Source organism: Rhinoderma darwinii, chromosome 1 (assembly GCF_050947455.1).
Source record: "Rhinoderma darwinii isolate aRhiDar2 chromosome 1, aRhiDar2.hap1, whole genome shotgun sequence".
NCBI classification, from domain to species: Eukaryota; Metazoa; Chordata; class Amphibia; order Anura; family Rhinodermatidae; genus Rhinoderma; species Rhinoderma darwinii.
Genome location: NC_134687.1, coordinates 121,288,483 through 121,305,467, shown reverse-complemented (window position 1 = coordinate 121,305,467; position 16,985 = coordinate 121,288,483). Strand labels below are relative to the sequence as shown.

General features: G+C 39.1%; 1 protein-coding gene across 2 annotated transcripts; it reads right to left on the bottom strand.

The window, feature by feature from the left end:
• Positions 1-9,147: 9,147 nt before the first annotated feature.
• FGG (fibrinogen gamma chain) lies at positions 9,148-16,577 on the bottom strand. Of its 2 annotated transcripts, XM_075860325.1 has the most exons (10): positions 16,442-16,575; positions 16,207-16,254; positions 15,942-16,125; positions 15,744-15,834; positions 15,157-15,287; positions 14,390-14,523; positions 12,615-12,799; positions 11,982-12,259; positions 10,746-10,909; positions 9,148-9,294 (listed from the first exon to the last, which is right to left on the bottom strand). In XM_075860325.1, exons 1-10 carry the CDS (start codon positions 16,508-16,510, stop codon positions 9,280-9,282), a joined length of 1,299 nt encoding a protein of 432 aa, XP_075716440.1. In that variant the 5' UTR covers positions 16,511-16,575; the 3' UTR covers positions 9,148-9,279. The 2 variants fall into 2 exon arrangements, with proteins under 2 accessions (XP_075716440.1, XP_075716439.1); XM_075860324.1 differs by lacking the exon at positions 9,148-9,294 and having other exon boundaries at positions 10,156-10,909; positions 16,442-16,577.
• Positions 16,578-16,985: the final 408 nt, after the last annotated feature.

The window sequence follows — 16,985 nt, the reverse complement described above, 5'->3', positions numbered from 1 at the left end:
TCTGTCATTTACTATTATAATCATACTTTTTTACACATTTTAATGCAAGCTTATTATATTTCATAATTTTGCGGCACTCAGTGTTTCCTCTAAGCTGTGTGCACTCAAAAGGAAAGAGGTAAAACTACACACTAATGAGGTCAACAAGCCCAATTTTGGTGCCCGTACACAATTCAGCTGAGCCGGAATAATGCTGTGAACTACGTGTACTCCGAATTGCCTTGGTGTTGCGATGCAGTTTTACAAAATTTTATTGCAAAACCATAGCAAAATCGTACCCAGTTTTACAGCAAATTGCCGTGTAGTCCGCGCGGCAACTACTGGGTCTTGACCGCATCATCTACGGCACCCTAACAGTTCTACCTGTCTGCAGGGTGTGGAATTTTTCACTTTATCCTCTGACATCCAGGGAAATATCTGCTCCAGTAAATAGGGAAATAGGAGTACAGGGCAGGCCAGACAGGTGCTGATAGTGGGGAATTTATTAATTAGGGGAACAGATAGGACAATCTGTCACAAATACCGGATTGTCGAACAGTGTGTTTTTTTTACCAGTGCTCAAGTTTGACATATCACAAATCTGGTTGACAGATTACTGGGAGGTGCTGGTGAGGACTTAGCGGGTAATAGTGCACATTTGCATCAAGATTAAAGTTAGAAAGGATTTCAGGGACTTAGGTCGTAAGCTTAGGGCAGGGACATCAAATGTAGTATGTCCTAAATACTACCTGTACCACTTGCCACACCAAAAAGGCAGTGGGAGATTAGGTTGGAGGAGTGTTTAAACTAGGGATTGGGAGGAGTTCAACTATAAAGTCAAGATAGTAAATAGACAAGCTCCAAAAGCATTAATGTTATAGGCTGAGTGATGGTTTAGAGACCAACATCCCCCCATATTTTACCCTATAGGCTGCTCCATAGCCATTTGAACCATACCAGAAAAAAATAGAGCATATAGACAAAATTATATAAGAATATAACAATTTTATTACATAAATATGACATCGACTTAAAAAACATGTAATTACAAGACTCTAGCGCAAACAATGTGGTATTGTAGAGCTCAACATAGGAGTTACTGAATGAAATTTAATGAACTATAGAGAGACTGTACTGACTAACTGCAAAAGATATATTCTGGACCACAGTGGGTTCTACCCTGATAGCCCCTAGTACCCTCTAGTATCCCATACACATTATAGACTAGTAGAAGTAGGGAAGAGGCAAAGGGAGATATCAATACATGCAGATAACAGTCAGGAAACAGCTTTACCCATTACAGCAAAAGTGTCCAAACCTGTGTCGGCTCTGCCACAATGACCCCAACGCGCGTTTCGCTGTGAGTGCTCAGTCCAAATCATGTCCGGTCCTTATATAGTGCAGTGATATGTGTATCTAGGTGTACACCATCGCCATAATGAAAATCGGCGCATGCCCGCTAACGCAACCGGAAGCGAGGCTTGACCCACTTCCGGCTCCACATGCTGGAGCACACATCCAGATTCCCGACGCGTGACGGGAGTTCCGGACATGCGCAGTGCGCAAAAGGAGCCGAAGGGGGCCGTGCATCTCCGCCAGCGACAACAGCTGGCATGCGTACATCATCGCTGGAGATGGATCTTAGGCTGTGTTCACACGACCTATTTTCAGGCGTATTATGCCTCATTTTACGTCTGAAAATAGGGCTACAATACGTCGGCAAACATCTGTCCATTCATTTGAATGGGTTTGCCGACGTACTGTGCAGACAACCTGTCATTTACGCATCGTCGTTTGACAGCTGTCAAACGACGACGCGTAAAAATACAGCCTCGTCAAAAGAAGTGCAGGGCACTTCTTTCAGACGTAATTTGAGCCGTTCTTCATTGAACTCAATGAAGCACAGCTCAAAATTTACGGCTGTCAGAGAAGCCTCGCAAAATGCGAGGAGGAGGAAATACGGCTGAAACGAGGCAGCTGTTCTCTCCTGAAAACAGTCTGTCATTTCAGCCGTAAAAGCCTCTCAGCGTGTGAACATACCCTAACACAAATGTCAGAACCAGATGTTCTAATAGGGAGAAATCTATTTTTGACCACCATTTATAGTAATACTCATCATAGTAAAAAAAGGGGTAGAGACAATTGTAACATAATATAAAAGAAAAAAAGCAAATACAAGAGACAAAGTGTATTAACACAAGTGAAAAATTATAAATTAACATATATCAAACACATATACATTACACGGTAACAAAAACCACCATAAGTCAGTGCTGGATCTATATGTAAACAAACAATATATAATTATGGGGTTAAAAATAACCCATACAAAGTGTATTATCCCAGGGAAAACGTATATAATAAAAAATTTACAATATAAGATGGGATAACAGTTAATAAAAACAATATAAGAAAAAGATGTGATATTAGTGTAATATTACCATAACGACGCTTCGTTTTAGCGATTGGGGGGGGGTCTCAGTACTCGGGCCCCCACCAATCAAAACTTCTGACATGTCACCATGACATGTCAGAAGTTTGTCGAACATTTGGTTACCCTTTAAAAAAAATAATTCTCCACTGTGTTCACAGACGAAAATGAAATGTCAGGTAAAATGCACAGGAATAAATACATTTCTCCATTAAATATCACCTGTCTAACCCAGGAAGAAGTGCAGAGCTGCCTAAAAAAGGTTATAATAGACAAATCACCAGGTGCAGGTGGCATACACCCCCGAGTGCTAAAGCAATTAAGAGCAGTGAAAGACAGACCATTACTTCTGATATTTAAGGAATCTAAAGGGGGGTTACTGGGATATAGTGATAGGATCTTTCAGTATTCTTCACAAATGGATCTGGAAAAGTTGGAGGCTTGGGCAGAGAAGTGGCAAATGAAGTTTAACACTGAATCACTAAATGTAAGGCTATTAACTTGGGAAGGGAAAATACATGTCAAGATACTTATTACATGAAAAAACAAGGCAAATAAGAACACGAGTGCATCGAAAGTGGCATATATGCATATGACGAGAACATAGCTCTACCACTTTATAGATCACTAGTCAGAAGGCACATGGAATATTGTGTACAGTTTTGAGCACAAGTGCACAAGAAAGGCATAGAAGAGCTTGAATGGGTTCAATTAAATTAATAAATGAAATGAGTGGACTACAGTACCCAGAAAGATTATCACTATTAAGGTTTTAGAAACCAGGCTGAAGAAAGACGGCAGAGGGGTGACCTAATAACTATTGTAAGCCAGTGGCAGCAAAAGTACCTGAGGGGGTATATTTCTCACCTGGCTGATAACAAGTCTATTCCCAACTTAGGCATTTATGGCATATCCATAGAAAAGAAAGGAGAGAGCCGCGCGCATGTGTCCCGCCCACTCCCCTTCCCTGCCTGGAATCTGCGGCCAGCGGCCGCCTCAACAGGTGAAGCTGGGGTCGGGTGACCCCTGTTCTTGATATATCTGTGAGTCCCAAAGCTGGGACTCACAACTATTAGGGTATGTTCACACAGGCTTTTTTCAACCGTTTCTCGGGCTGTAAACGTCTCAAAAAACAGCTGAAAAATCGGTAGCAGAACGCCTACAAACGCCTACAAACATTGATTTCAATGCGAAATACGGCGTTCTGTTCCGATGGGGCGTTTTTTCTACCTCATTTTCAAAAAAACAGCGCTCAAAAAGACGCCCTGTAAAAAGAAGTGCATGTCACTTCTCGAGCCGTTTTTGGAGCCGTTTTTTATTGACTCAACAGAAAAATAGCTCCAAAAACGGCCGTAAAAAATGCAGCGAATAACACTAGTTTGCTTAAAAAACGGCTGAAAATCAGGAGCTGTTTTCCCTTGAAAACAGCTCCGTATTTTCAGACATATTTTGTTAAGCGTGTGAACATACTCTTACATATTTATGGCATATCCCGTGCATATGACATAAATGTCTAAGTTGGGAATACCCCTTTAAGTTGGTTGAGATAAGGAATCCAGGAAAGTTGGGTTACTGAGCAAAAGTTAGTTTGCTGAGGCTTTTTGTTAAAGAGGCTCTGTCACCACACTATATTCTACATAATGTGATCTGCACTGTAATGTAGATTACAGCAGTGTTTTTTATTTAGAAAAACGATCAATTTTGACCAAGTTATTGGATTGTGAATAGACATCGCATCCTAGATTGTGATATCTATTAACTCTCAAGACAATTCAGTAACGTTAATGTGTGAGCACTAGTGTGCTCATTGCTGGGTTGTGTAGGGCCTGGGAAGTCGAACAAGGAAATTGTAGAAAGCCTTATCAATGAACACTGGACCCACAGTGTATCATAGGTTAAGGAAACCTGATGTTTAGTTAGTGTCCAGACGGGCAAGGTGTTTTTGTTTATATGCTGCAAGTCTTGTAAACTGGACAACCACTAGTTTATTTTTTGGATGCAATAAAGTAAAGCGTGTACTTCAAATTTAAACTGTGTGGAGGTTCAGACAGCACAAGCTCGGGGTGGTGCACAGATAGGGTCCCTACCCAATTCAGAAACAGAGATGATTCAAACTTAAACTGTTTGAACCTTTTCATTGCCAACCATATCTCCCCCACCCCATACGGACAGATCCCGACAATATCAACATGCCAAACTCTTGTTTTCGGCCCTGGCAGAATGTGATATCTGGTACCTTAACCCGTCAGTGGCCGGCCCATAGTGTTTCTACGTCGGTCACTAACGGGCCTTATTCCGATGCAGTAGACTTTTTACGTCGCTGCATCGGAATAAGTAAACAGAGCAGGGAGCCGATAAATGTCCCCTCTCTCAGCTGCCAGATATAGCTGAGAGCTGGGGGCGTCCCTGCTCGAACGTGTGAGATCGATATAAGTATCGATCTCACCCGTATAACCCCTCAGATGCGGTGCTCAATAGCGTGCACCGCATCTGAGTGGTTTTGGTGACAGGGATGGAGCTCCCTCTCCTCCCACTGACACCCGGCGATAAGATCGCCGAGTGTCTGTGTCTCCGATGGCAGCCAGGGGCCTAATAAAGGCCCCCAGGTCTTCCTGTAGTGAATGCCTGCTAGGTCATGCCTACGGCAGATGCCTGACCGTTTTAAACGGACAGGCAGAAATACACTGCAATACAAAAGTATTGCAGTGTATTATAATAGCGATCGGAGAATCGCATGTTAAAGTCCCCTAGTGGGACTAGTAAAAAAGTAAAAAAAAAAGTAATAAAGTTAATTTAAAAAAAAATAGAAAAAAATGCAAAACCCACTTTTTCCCCTTACAAAATGCTTTACTATTAAAAAAACAAAATAAAGTAAAAAAATTACGCATATTTGGTATCGCCGCATCCGTAACGACCCCGACTATAGAGCAATTACACTATTTAACCCGCACGATGAACGCCGTAAAAATTTTTATAAAAAACTATGGAAAAATTGCTGTTTTCTGTGAATCCTGATTCTGTGAATCCTGATTCTGTGATAAAAAGTGCTCAAAAAGTCGCATCTACTCCAAACTCGTACCAATAAGAACGACAAGTCTTCCCGCAAAAAAAAAGCCCTCATACAACTGCATCGGCGGAACAATAAAAAAGTTATGGCTCTTCGAATATGGAGACACAAAAACAAATAATTTTGAAAAAAAAGCGTTATTACTGTGTAAAAGTAGTAAAACATACATAATCTATACAAATTTGGTATCATTGCAATCGCAACAACCCACTGAATAAAGTTATTGTGTTACTTATACCACACGGTAAACGGCGTAGATTTAGGATGCAAAAAAGCGTGGCAAAATTTCAGGTTTTTTTCTATTCCCCCCCCCCCAAAAAAAGTTTATAAAAGTTAATCAATAAATAATATGTACCTCAAAATGGTGCTATTAAAAAATACAACTTGTCACGCAAAAAAACAAGACCTTATACAGCTATGTCGACGCAAAAATAAAAAAGTTATAGCTCTTGGAATGCGACGATGGAAAAACATAAAAAATGGCTTGGTCATTAAGGTTTAAAATAGGCTGGTCATTAAGGGGTTAAGGCCAGGGCTACACCTAGACTTTGTCATAGTACTACATAATTGATTTTAACAATTGAGCTGCAACTGAAGTCCAAATGCGTATATTAAGTTGCATGCAATCCTGGACTGCAGCTAACACTCAATAGTTAAAGTCAATTATGTAGTACTACAACAAAGTCTAAGTGTAGCCCTGGCCTAAGTCAAGAGCCACATATAATGCCATCACAATTTGTCAGCCCCCACACAGCTCTGTCCATGGAAAAATAAAAAAGTTATGGTGGTCAGAATATGGCAACACCTTAACATGATATTTTTTGAGAAGAATAATTATTGTGTAAAAAAGACTTTGCGCACGAGTAGTAAAACATAAAAAACATAATTGGTATCACCGCATTCGTCATGACCTGATCTACAGTATAAAACCACCACCTTATTTATCCGATACAATGAAAAATTAATGAAAAACGATGCCAGCTTTGCTGTTTTTTGTTCAACTGGCTTCTAAAAAAATTGGAATAAAAAGTGATAAAAAAATCTGATGTAACCCAAGATGGTACCAAAAGAACTACAGCCTGTCCAGCAAAAAACTAATTGTCACACAGCTCTTTCAACGGAAAAATAAAAAAAGTTATGACTCTCGGAACGCAATGATGCAAAATGATGGCCCAAACAACTTTATTCGTCCAGCAGTATTTCGTCCCAAATCCCCACGTCATCATTTTCTAGACCCCACATGTGGACCCCATAAATGCAGCAAAAATGATGATGCTTTGGGCTTCTGTTGCATATGGGGATAGTGAAGAAGCCAATGATTAGGCAATGCTGGAGCGCAGATATTTTGTACAATACTACGATTTAGCATATAGCAATGTCCCATGGTACAAAAAGCTAGCCGTGCACATCATACAGATAGCATTGTATAATGCTTACGTGCTATCCCGATGTGCAGGCCAGATGGGAACATTCCTCCAAATTCAAGAGCTAGTTATCAAGGTCCTAATATTGGGGAACAGGAAGGGGAGGACCAAGCACATCTGTCCCAAAACTTCAATCTCCACTGAAAAGTAGGCCTCTCATGTTGTACCAGGGCAACACTTTCCCTGCGACGTTCTCCTAACTGCAAAGAAGGGAAAGACCCCAAAAAGGTGCAGAGTGTGTACCAAAAGGGGGATAAATATGGACACCATTTATCAGTGCAACACCTGTCCTTAAAAACCTGGCCTGTGTGAAGGATTGTTTCAAAGCGTACCACACATCAATTGATAATTAATTTTATTATTTACCCCATTATTATGCCACCTTATTATGCCCTGATATAGTCTGCACACCTGACATATGCCCTGCCTACATTACACATTGAAATACCAGTAATATCCCAAACAAAGATAAAACCAAGAAAAATCTGCACTCCAAAATCCAAATGGTGGTCCTTTTGAGCCTGGCAGTGTGCCGAAACAGCAGTTTATGACCATATATGGGGTGCCAATGTACTCGGGAGAATCTTTCTAACTATTTATGAGATGTGTGTCTCACATGGCATAAGCTGAGCACAACATATTTGGCACTAAAATAAAACGTCTGTGGAAACATTGGAATTTTTACTCTGCAACATCGATTGCGCGCTAATATCTACAAAACACTTGTGGGATTAAAATGCTCACTACACTTCTAGGTGAATTACTTAAGCGGTGCAGTTTCTAAATTGGGGTCAATTCTTTGGTGTTTCTTTTATTATTTTACCTCAGAGGCTCTGTAATTGTGGGTAATGCTGTATAAAATCACCAAATTAGGCCTCAAATGCGATGATGCTCTTTCACTCCTGAACCCTGTTGTATGTCCATGCAAAATATTAGGGCCACATGTGTTTTGTTTTTTTTAAATCAGAAAACACTGCATAATAATTAGAGAGCTGTCTTTTCACAGTGGCCCAAGCTGAGCACAACATATTGGACACGGAACTGACATATCTATGGAAAAATTAGAATTTTTACTCTGCAACATCCATTGCAGACTAATATCTGCAAAACACCTGTGGGGTTAAAATGCTCGTTACGCCTCTAGATGAATTCCTTGAGGGGTGTAGTTTCCAAAATGGGGTCACTTCTTGGGGATTTTCACTGTACTAATGCATCAAGGCAACATGGCTACCAAAAACCATTCCAGTAAAATTTGCACTCCAAAAACCAGATTGCGCTCCTTCAATTTTGAGCCCTTCTATGTGTTCAAAGAGCAATAAACAACCACATATGGGGTATTTCCTTACTTGGAAGAAATTGCGTAACAAATTTTTGGGTGCCTTGTCTCTTGTTTTCCTTGTGAAAAAAGAAAAAAATTAGCTAAAACTTTTATTTGAAAAAAAAAAAATTTTCATTTTCACGGCCCAATTCTAATAAAATCTATAAAACACCTGTGGGGTCAAATGCTTACTACATCCCTAGATGAATTCCTTGAGGGTGTAGTTTCCTAAATGGGGTCTTTTTGGCAGTGTTCCGTATGTTTGGCACCTCAAAGCCTCTGCAAACACATATTGGTGCCTAAATAAAATCCTAACAAAAAAGATGCCCCAAAATCAACAAGGTGCTCCATAGTTTCTGAGGCCTGTGTTTGAGTCCAGTAGCACACTACGGTCACATATGAGGTATTTCTGAAAACTGCAGAATCTGGGTAATAAATATTAAGTTTTGTTTCTTTGCTAACACCTGATGATTTGAATATGTGAGGACTGCAGTTTTCAAAATGGGGTAATTTGTGGGGGTTTCTAATATATAGGCCCCTCAAAGCCACTACAGAACTGAAGTGGTGCTTAAAAAAATAGGTCTTGCACATTTTGTTGAAAATGTTAAAAACTTCAGAGGATTTCAAATGTAGGAAAATTCAATTTTTTCCAAATTTTCTTTACATTTGCATCCTTTTGCATCTCAGAATCGCTTGGAAAAGAAACCTAAAGTCACTACCACATAAAGTGACGCATCTCAGATTTGAAAACTGGGGCTGCGTCCTGAAGTCCAAAACAGTCTGCGTCCTTAAAGGGTTAACTATGAATTTAAGCCAATGTATTTCTTATCTGTTTGTGGAAAGCCCTATCAAATATGACATTTTTGTACCATCTACTATAGCCGAATGGCTATAACTAAAAATACCTTTTGAAATAAATTAGAAAGACTTTTTATTTTTAATGTTAAAAGGAATTTAATGTGGTTTTTTTTCTATCGGATATAGTGCAAATTTCCTGACTGCAAAGATCTGGTGTCTTCCATATTCCACAAACCTGGACCTTTTATTAAAATCTGTCAATTTATATGTCACCACCCTACAATGAAAGAGAACAACAGATTAAAACAATGTAACTCACCTATACATTGCAGCAAAAATCAAACCACAGTTGCCAAGAAGCATATTCTATGGGCACAGGCATGCCACTTAAAGTTAAAATGAACACCTTTACAGTTCTTGAATTTATGTTATGTATTCCTATTACATAATTGCAACTATGTTTGGGTTTTGCCATATTCTTAAGGCAACTAATGATAGCAACCAGACTTTTAGGGGCTTGTCCCTTCATAAGATGATCGATGCTTACATCACTGCGTAAATAATAGTGTAGGCACCAAATGAGTACCCCTTGTCAATTAACAAGCAGTGAAATTACGGATGTGCATAATGAAAAGCTAACCCAAATCAGATTTACTCTAAATCCCCCAAAAGTTGCATTAAGGTTGCCGTGGTCAAGGCTGAGGGAATCTGTAAGCAGTTTTGACACCTCAAAACTGCTGACAGCGCAATATAGGGGAGGGCATTGTAACTATACCTTTTTTCTGGGTCATGCAATTTTTCCGGTGCTACGGTCACAAGTGCCACTGAGGCGGGCGCTTGATGTGCAATTGCTTCTTGGCTCTCCTCGCTGCACGCTGCCAGCCTCGCCCCTCTGCTCCAAGTGACCACTCTAGATTTGCCACTAGAGCCATCACAGAGAGTGGCACTTGCGACAGAAGCTAATGTCAGAAGCTAATGCCCTCCTCCTCCCCTATATCCCGCTGTCAGCAGTTTTGAGGCCTCAAAACTGCTGACAGATTTCCTATAAGAGGTTTTCTGGGACTAAAACATTGATGGTTTATTCTTAGGATAAAGAAAATATGGAGACTGCAGCACACGTTTTTTCAAAGTATCGAAAAAAGTATCAAAAACTTTTATTACACCATAATAAATAGCGATGTTTCGACCCTAATGTGGGTCTTCTTCAAGCTTTCTTTATTCTTAGGATAAGTCATTAATATTTGATTGGTGGGGGTCATGCAGTATTAGGCACAGCTGACGTATGGACGAGCCACTGTGCCTAGATAGATATCTGACATCCTGTGCTTACAGAGCTCCCGCAAGCAAAGTGGATCTTTGTTCTGATGATCGGTCTGGCCCTGGAGGTTGGACCCCACTGATCAAACATTGATGGCCTACTCTAAGAATGAGTCAACGTTTTAGTCCTCGAAATGCCCTTTAATTATTTAGCTATCAATATATAGAACATTAGGCAAATGTATTTTTCAATTTATTTTCTATTCATATAGACATTCCTTTAGTACAACAGCAAGCGCAGAAGAAAACAGCACAGGCAATAGCAACAAAGATTTTTTTCCATGCTTTATTTTTTAAACAAGATCTACTTATAGACATGAGGTATGGTGTGATGTAGATATTATGTCAAATGTTCAGAGTGGAATAGATAAAAGATTCAGAATTCTAGAAATCTCCTCGTTGAGATCCGACCTTTGCATCCTTTGAAAATTGTTGTTGACCATCTACGCCATATCGGTTCAAAGGAATAATTTTCATTGACACTTTCTTCATGGAGTACCAACGGCTGCGCCATGTTGCCCAAATAATTCCATTGTCATAACCAGTAGAGCTATCAGTCTCTGAGTAGGTGCCATCTGAAAGGAATGGAAAAGAAACTGATTATAGTATTTTAAGTATTTTAGGGGATTTGTCCTCTTTTAAACATGCATAAAGCTAATCCATTTTTTAAACATATTATTCTGTATTTACCCAGTATGTAAAGTTATACATTCAATTGTGCTAAGATAAAACGCTGAATTTCTGATTTCCATAAATGCTACAATTAACAGAGTATGTTTTGGAATAAAAATTTAATATGGATGAATTAAAAAATAGATTAGGAAAATCATACAGGATTCAAATATCCTTTAGAATCAGTGTTTTACAATGACTATTGGATTACTCTGACAGGTGATTTCATTGATATACAAGTGTATATTTACCAAGTCTATATTTATATTTATAAATAGATAACCAATTTTCAGCTTGCAGCAACCATAGTGATCGGCTGATCGCCACGGGTCTCGCTTCAGAAACCCCAGGCAATAACAGTTCATTGGCAGGGGGTTTGTGAATTTGGAACTGGAGGCTTCAGGGGAAGTGTAGTATTACATGCCAGCAATTCAAACGGTCTGGGTCCACCAGAGTAAGAGATGTTCTTCATTCTAACTCATTGAGGGGGATCCTGAGCAGGCCCTCCCCCACTATTACATCCATATGCCCAAATAGAGCATATGGTAATGGATTGTCTTTATTAGACAACCCCTTTAAGCAAATATGAGAAATGTATTTACTTCAAGGAGAAGGAACATATATTCCAAACTGTATTTAAAGGGAAGTGGTAGGAGAAAAACCTGACTCCACTGAAATATTTAATGTCATCTAAGGATAGGATAGATATGAGCCAATCAAAACATATTTGCACCCTTTATGTTACCAATTTTAAGGCTTATGTTTTGGCCTGTTTGCTTCTATTTGTGACGAATCTATTCTCTGATGTTTCCCTACTGTTCATTGGAAAAATAAAATGAATTATTATTTTTAAAAACAATATGTGCATCCATACTGAGATAACATATCCTGTTCAATCTGTCCATGGCTACATGAGGCAAGATTTTCCTACCTCCAAAATGTATATTGATATGGCGAATATATGCATAGGTTTACCTTGGTAATATTTGCCATTGAGGTGACCAGCATGGCATCTGTTCATCCACCAACCGGAGCCGTCTTGCTCAGCGCAGTTTCCATCAAATTTATCATTATCTTTGTCATAGGTACTGAACTGCATGCCATTGTGAGAGGTGAAAAACTTGTCACTGGGGTCATCTCCAAAATCAAAGCCATCAAATGCATCTCCAGCATCACCACCAAGGAAAAACGCATAGGTCAGCCGGTATTTGTCCTTTTCATTATTCAGCCGGAATGTGGAATAGTCTGCGTTGCTACATATAATTAAAAAAAAGGACCATTTCTAGTTAAAGTGCATTGAAGCGTCAAGGTATAAAATTTTCAATTGTAATTAAGAATTATACTGTAACATATTCATAGGATTCAAGTAGTGCATACGTACGCCAGCCATGAGATGGTGTGAGAAGAAGAATGTGTCTAACATGCCGAGCTATTTAAATAATTTGCTGCAATTTGGTATTCCATCTGCTCTATAGTAAAATATGAATCTACTCCGCAGAAAATTGTAAAAACAAGCCAATACTTTCAATTTATGAAGGATTGTTATCGGATGCGGGGGTTTGAGGATCATAAATACAATGATATTTGGTCATGATTTACATATATCACCTCTTATGACCGCTCCAGTCCTCTAGCTCTATCCTCAGAACATATGGAATAGTAGATTGGGTGCTGATCAGGTGAGTCTTTTCATTTCCCAGCCAAAACTCTGTTGTATCAGTTGGCGACAAATATCCAAATCCTTCTTTGTATTGGATCCAGTTCTTGTTGAAGTCGACGCTGCCATCAAGCCTCTGGGTGGGGGAAATAAGAAAAAAATAAGCAAGAACTCCTGAATGTGTATTGTTGTATGTACTTACCAATGATTTTTATCATACACAGAATATACTGATAGAAGGGAATCTGCTGATACATAAGAATCCCAGTTTTGGGATTCTGACTTTTTAATGGCTCAGCAACAATAAGTTTTGCAGATATCAATAGAAAACATACCAAAAAGTTATGCCACCAAAGTTCAATTTAGTATAATGGGTGATTGACTATAATGGGTTAACCATAGAAACTTCAAAAAAGGCAGAGTGAAGCTGACACCCAATTTTAGGAAGGCAGGGTGGGGTCACAGCAGTCAGACCCCCACCAATTAGATATTGATGGCATCTCTTAGGCTGAGTTCACACTGAGTGTTTTGCAGGCAGAAAATTCTGCCTCCAAATTCCGTTTAGAATTTTGAGGCAGATTTTGATCTGCCTGCACGACGTTTGCCACATTTTTCGCGTTGTTTTTGGCTCGCGCCCATTGAGAGCCACGGGCAAAAACACAGCGAAATACGCTTTCTCTGCCTCCAATTGATGTCAATGGGAGGTCAGAGGCGTAAATGCCTGTAGACCGGGCATGACGCTTCTTTTTCCCACAAGTGTTTTTTTTACTGCTCGCGGGGAAAAAAAGCGTCCGCCTCCCATTGAAATCAATGGAAGGCATTTTCGGCCGTTTTTTGGCGCATTTTCCGACGCGGTTTCCGCGTCAACGTGTCAAAAAACTTAGTGTGAACTGGGCCTTAGGAAGAAAAATCTAAAACTATTTTAAACATACATATTTTGAAGTTATATTAGTAATTAATAATTGACATACTATCTGTACTATACTGTACTTCTAATAAGTATGTTTTCTGTTGTATCGTATTTATTGATACTAGATATTTTATATGAATGATATTTGATTGTAACAATGGACATTTCTGGACGGTTGGAACAAGGTGTAGATAGACCATAGAATAGAGCTCTTTTTTTCCCCCCGTGATTCTAGCACTTGAGTTATCTAACCACTACTGTGCTATAAGCTAACAGTATGAAAAAAATCCTGCCGCCGTCTGCTTGCTCTTACTACGGCGGTTTGCAGCTGTTTACAGCAGACTGTACCACGGCAATGGAGCTCCCACAACAGACAGCCATAACATTAGGGTATGTGCACACGAGAACTGGCTTTTACGTCTGAAAAGACAGACTGTTTCAGACGTAAAAGCTCCTCCTCGCATTTTGCCAGGCGTCTTTGATGGCCGATCATTTGAGCTGTTCTTCATTGAATTCAATGAAAAACGGCTCAAATTACGTTTCAAAGAAGTGTCCTGCACTTCTTTGACGAGGCAGTCATTTTACGCATTGTCGTTTGACAGCTGTCAAACGACAACGCGTAAGTGACAGGTCGTCGGCACAGTACGTCAAATGAATGGGCAGATGTTTGCCGACGTATTGGAGCCGTATTTTCAGACGTAAAACGAGGCATAATACGCCTCGTTTACGCCTGAAAATAGGTCGTGTGAACCCAGCCTGAGGAGTTTCTCTGCAACTCCACTTTATACAACATCATTAGAACTTCTTTTCACTCACTCTTTGAAGAACGGTCCATGCACTGCCAGATGGCTCAATTTCACAATAAACCAGGAACTGCTGCTTGGCTTTCAGAGGCTTGATATAGTACAGGCCACTGGTCCGTGCTCCCTTATTTGCAATTTCTTGGCAATCTAAAAAAATACAACTTTTGATTATTATTACTATTCCCACATTAGGATTGTTGGGTAACAAAAAGAGTGGATATCAGACGGATGACATGGAGCCAGCTCACACAAACATAAAGTTTACACAACAGAAAAAATTTGTTACACAAATGTATTTTATATATATATATATGTGTGTGTGTGTGTGTGTGTATAAATATATATATATATATATATATATATATATATACACATATACAGTATATATACAGATGTAGCTAACGTTATCCTTAATTTTTGACACGTTAAATACACAGTGGCAAGAAACTTTAACTTGACGTTTTCAATGACTTTTGTTGTGGGATATCTCGCTGCTTCAAGCTATCAGAGTCAAGATAAACTTGGCTTTATCTGTGTATAATAGATAGATAGATAGATAGATAGATAGATAGATAGATAGATAGATAGATAGATAGATAGATAGATAGATAGATAGATAGATAGATAGATAGATAGATAGATAGATAGATAGATAGATAGATAGATAGATCTGCCTAATGTAATGTCTGGCAATAACTGCAATGCTACATAGACCAATGATTTTGCACTCTTGTATTGTTCCTGTGCCATTCATCCTTTTTTCTCCAATATTAATTATACCTTTTCCTGTCAAATCTTGTATTTGAACAGTATTTTCACAGGGTTGTTGGCATTGGATTTCCAGAACTGAAATCTTCTGTTTCAGCAGGGAAATTTTTTGTGAGTTAGTGTTTAGCATGTCTTGTAGTTCTCTAGAGGGAAAAGAAAGAAGAGAAAACCAGGTTTACAGTAAATTAAATCAGAAAATGATGGTCAAAGTGTCTGTTAGGCTGGAAAATGATTGTTATAAGGATCTTACTCTCTCCGTAATGAATTATTGGATGTAATAATTACTTGACATGATTTTGTAAAAAGACAGTTCTATAAATATGGCGGTGGAGACAAGTTTCACTTGTATAGGAGTAACAATCTGGCATTGTGCAGTTCCCTCATGTATTATATAATGTCTCTTGGAAAACTATATCTATTTCCATCATCGTTAGTACCTTAGACACTATTAAGAATGAGCAATTAAATTCCGTATTGAAAAATCCCTGTACAATATATTTTCTAAAAATGTGGACCACATAGTTATCTTGTCCAATGCTCCATATCCCTGCCTAGTCTCATCGCTCATTCAATGATCATCAGCCCTTATAGATACTCACTGTATGATCCTTTCATTGTCTGTAACAGTCCTTTCATATCGTGTAACCTCATCCAGCATGCTTCTGGATTTTTGTGTAGGATCTTTCAGCCCTATTCAAGAAAAGATATATTAAAATTAAGACCGCCGGGCATAACGGTGGGCATGTATGTATACAGTGATAATACAGGTTACTCTCTACACAAGCCATGTTCCTTACCTTGTGGAGATGTTTGGGGCTTAGTCCCTGTTTGTTGCATGTCGGTCACAATTACAGTAGTGGTGGTTGTGTCATTTCTTATTTGATTTAGAAGTCCTTCAAAATATTGCAGATCTGTGTCTACTTCTGAGTAGTATGTGTTTAGAAAGTCTGAGACTCCACATGTAGTTGGACAGTACTCCCCCTATAAGTAAAAAGTAAGTAAAACTGATGAAAGTCCTTAAAAACAATAGAGATATTTCATTGCAATTAAAAATGAACTTACAAATCGGTCGTCTAAGATGCAGCAGTTATCTGTGTTTGGTACCAGGTTCTGCAAATAGAAATAAATACATAGTTATACTACTTACATACATAGTATTACAAGTATAACTTACAGGAAAGCATTTACATAAATCCATGTACACTAATGGAAATTGTATTAATTGCTTATACACCAAGAAAGCCTAATTAATGTATTCTTGATTTCCAATGGTATCATTTAGGCTCTATATACTCACACAATAAGTGCTTGAGAAGAGGAGTACGGACTGGAGAAATAGCACACCCTGGTGGTATAATCGTGTCATTGTAGCAGGTCCTCTGTGTCCTGCACCTGCTTAGCTGGATAGTTCACAAATGAAGTGGAGCCTGCAGGTTGCTGCTGTTTTATGTGCTCGCTCGCCCTGGCCAGCAGAAGTCCTGCAAACAGGGACAATGAGTTGTCCAAAGGTCAAAGTAAAGGGCAGGAGGGAGGAGCTTAGGAAGTGATGACCCTCATAAGAGGAGAACATTAGTCACTTTGATTACGAAGCGTTAACTCTTTGGAGACATATTCAACAATTTGGCCTTTTTTGTTCAGTAATTGTGGATGTTGATCAGTGAATTGCACAGTTGCTCAATGTGTTTGATTTTCAGTAATGTTCTGGCCTTTAATCAACCAAGATCCGTTATTAGGATACTATATACTATGAACATACTAGTCTTTTATTGAAGATTTCTCTGCAGCAAAAGCAACCACAGCAGGTTTGGTATATACATAATTATTTATCTATATACCTAAGT

Bases quoted from the DNA above. Each gene is read 5' to 3' on its own strand.
- FGG (XM_075860324.1), bottom strand. From the start codon at position 16,510: ATGACACGATTATACCACCAGGGTGTGCTATTTCTCCAGTCCGTACTC. The intron at 15,835-15,941 runs GTAAGGAACATG...TTTCTTGAATAG, and splicing joins GCCCCAAACATCTCCACAAG to GGCTGAAAGATCCTACACAA. The intron at 15,288-15,743 runs GTGAGTATCTAT...TTTTCCCTCTAG, and splicing joins GACAATGAAAGGATCATACA to AGAACTACAAGACATGCTAA.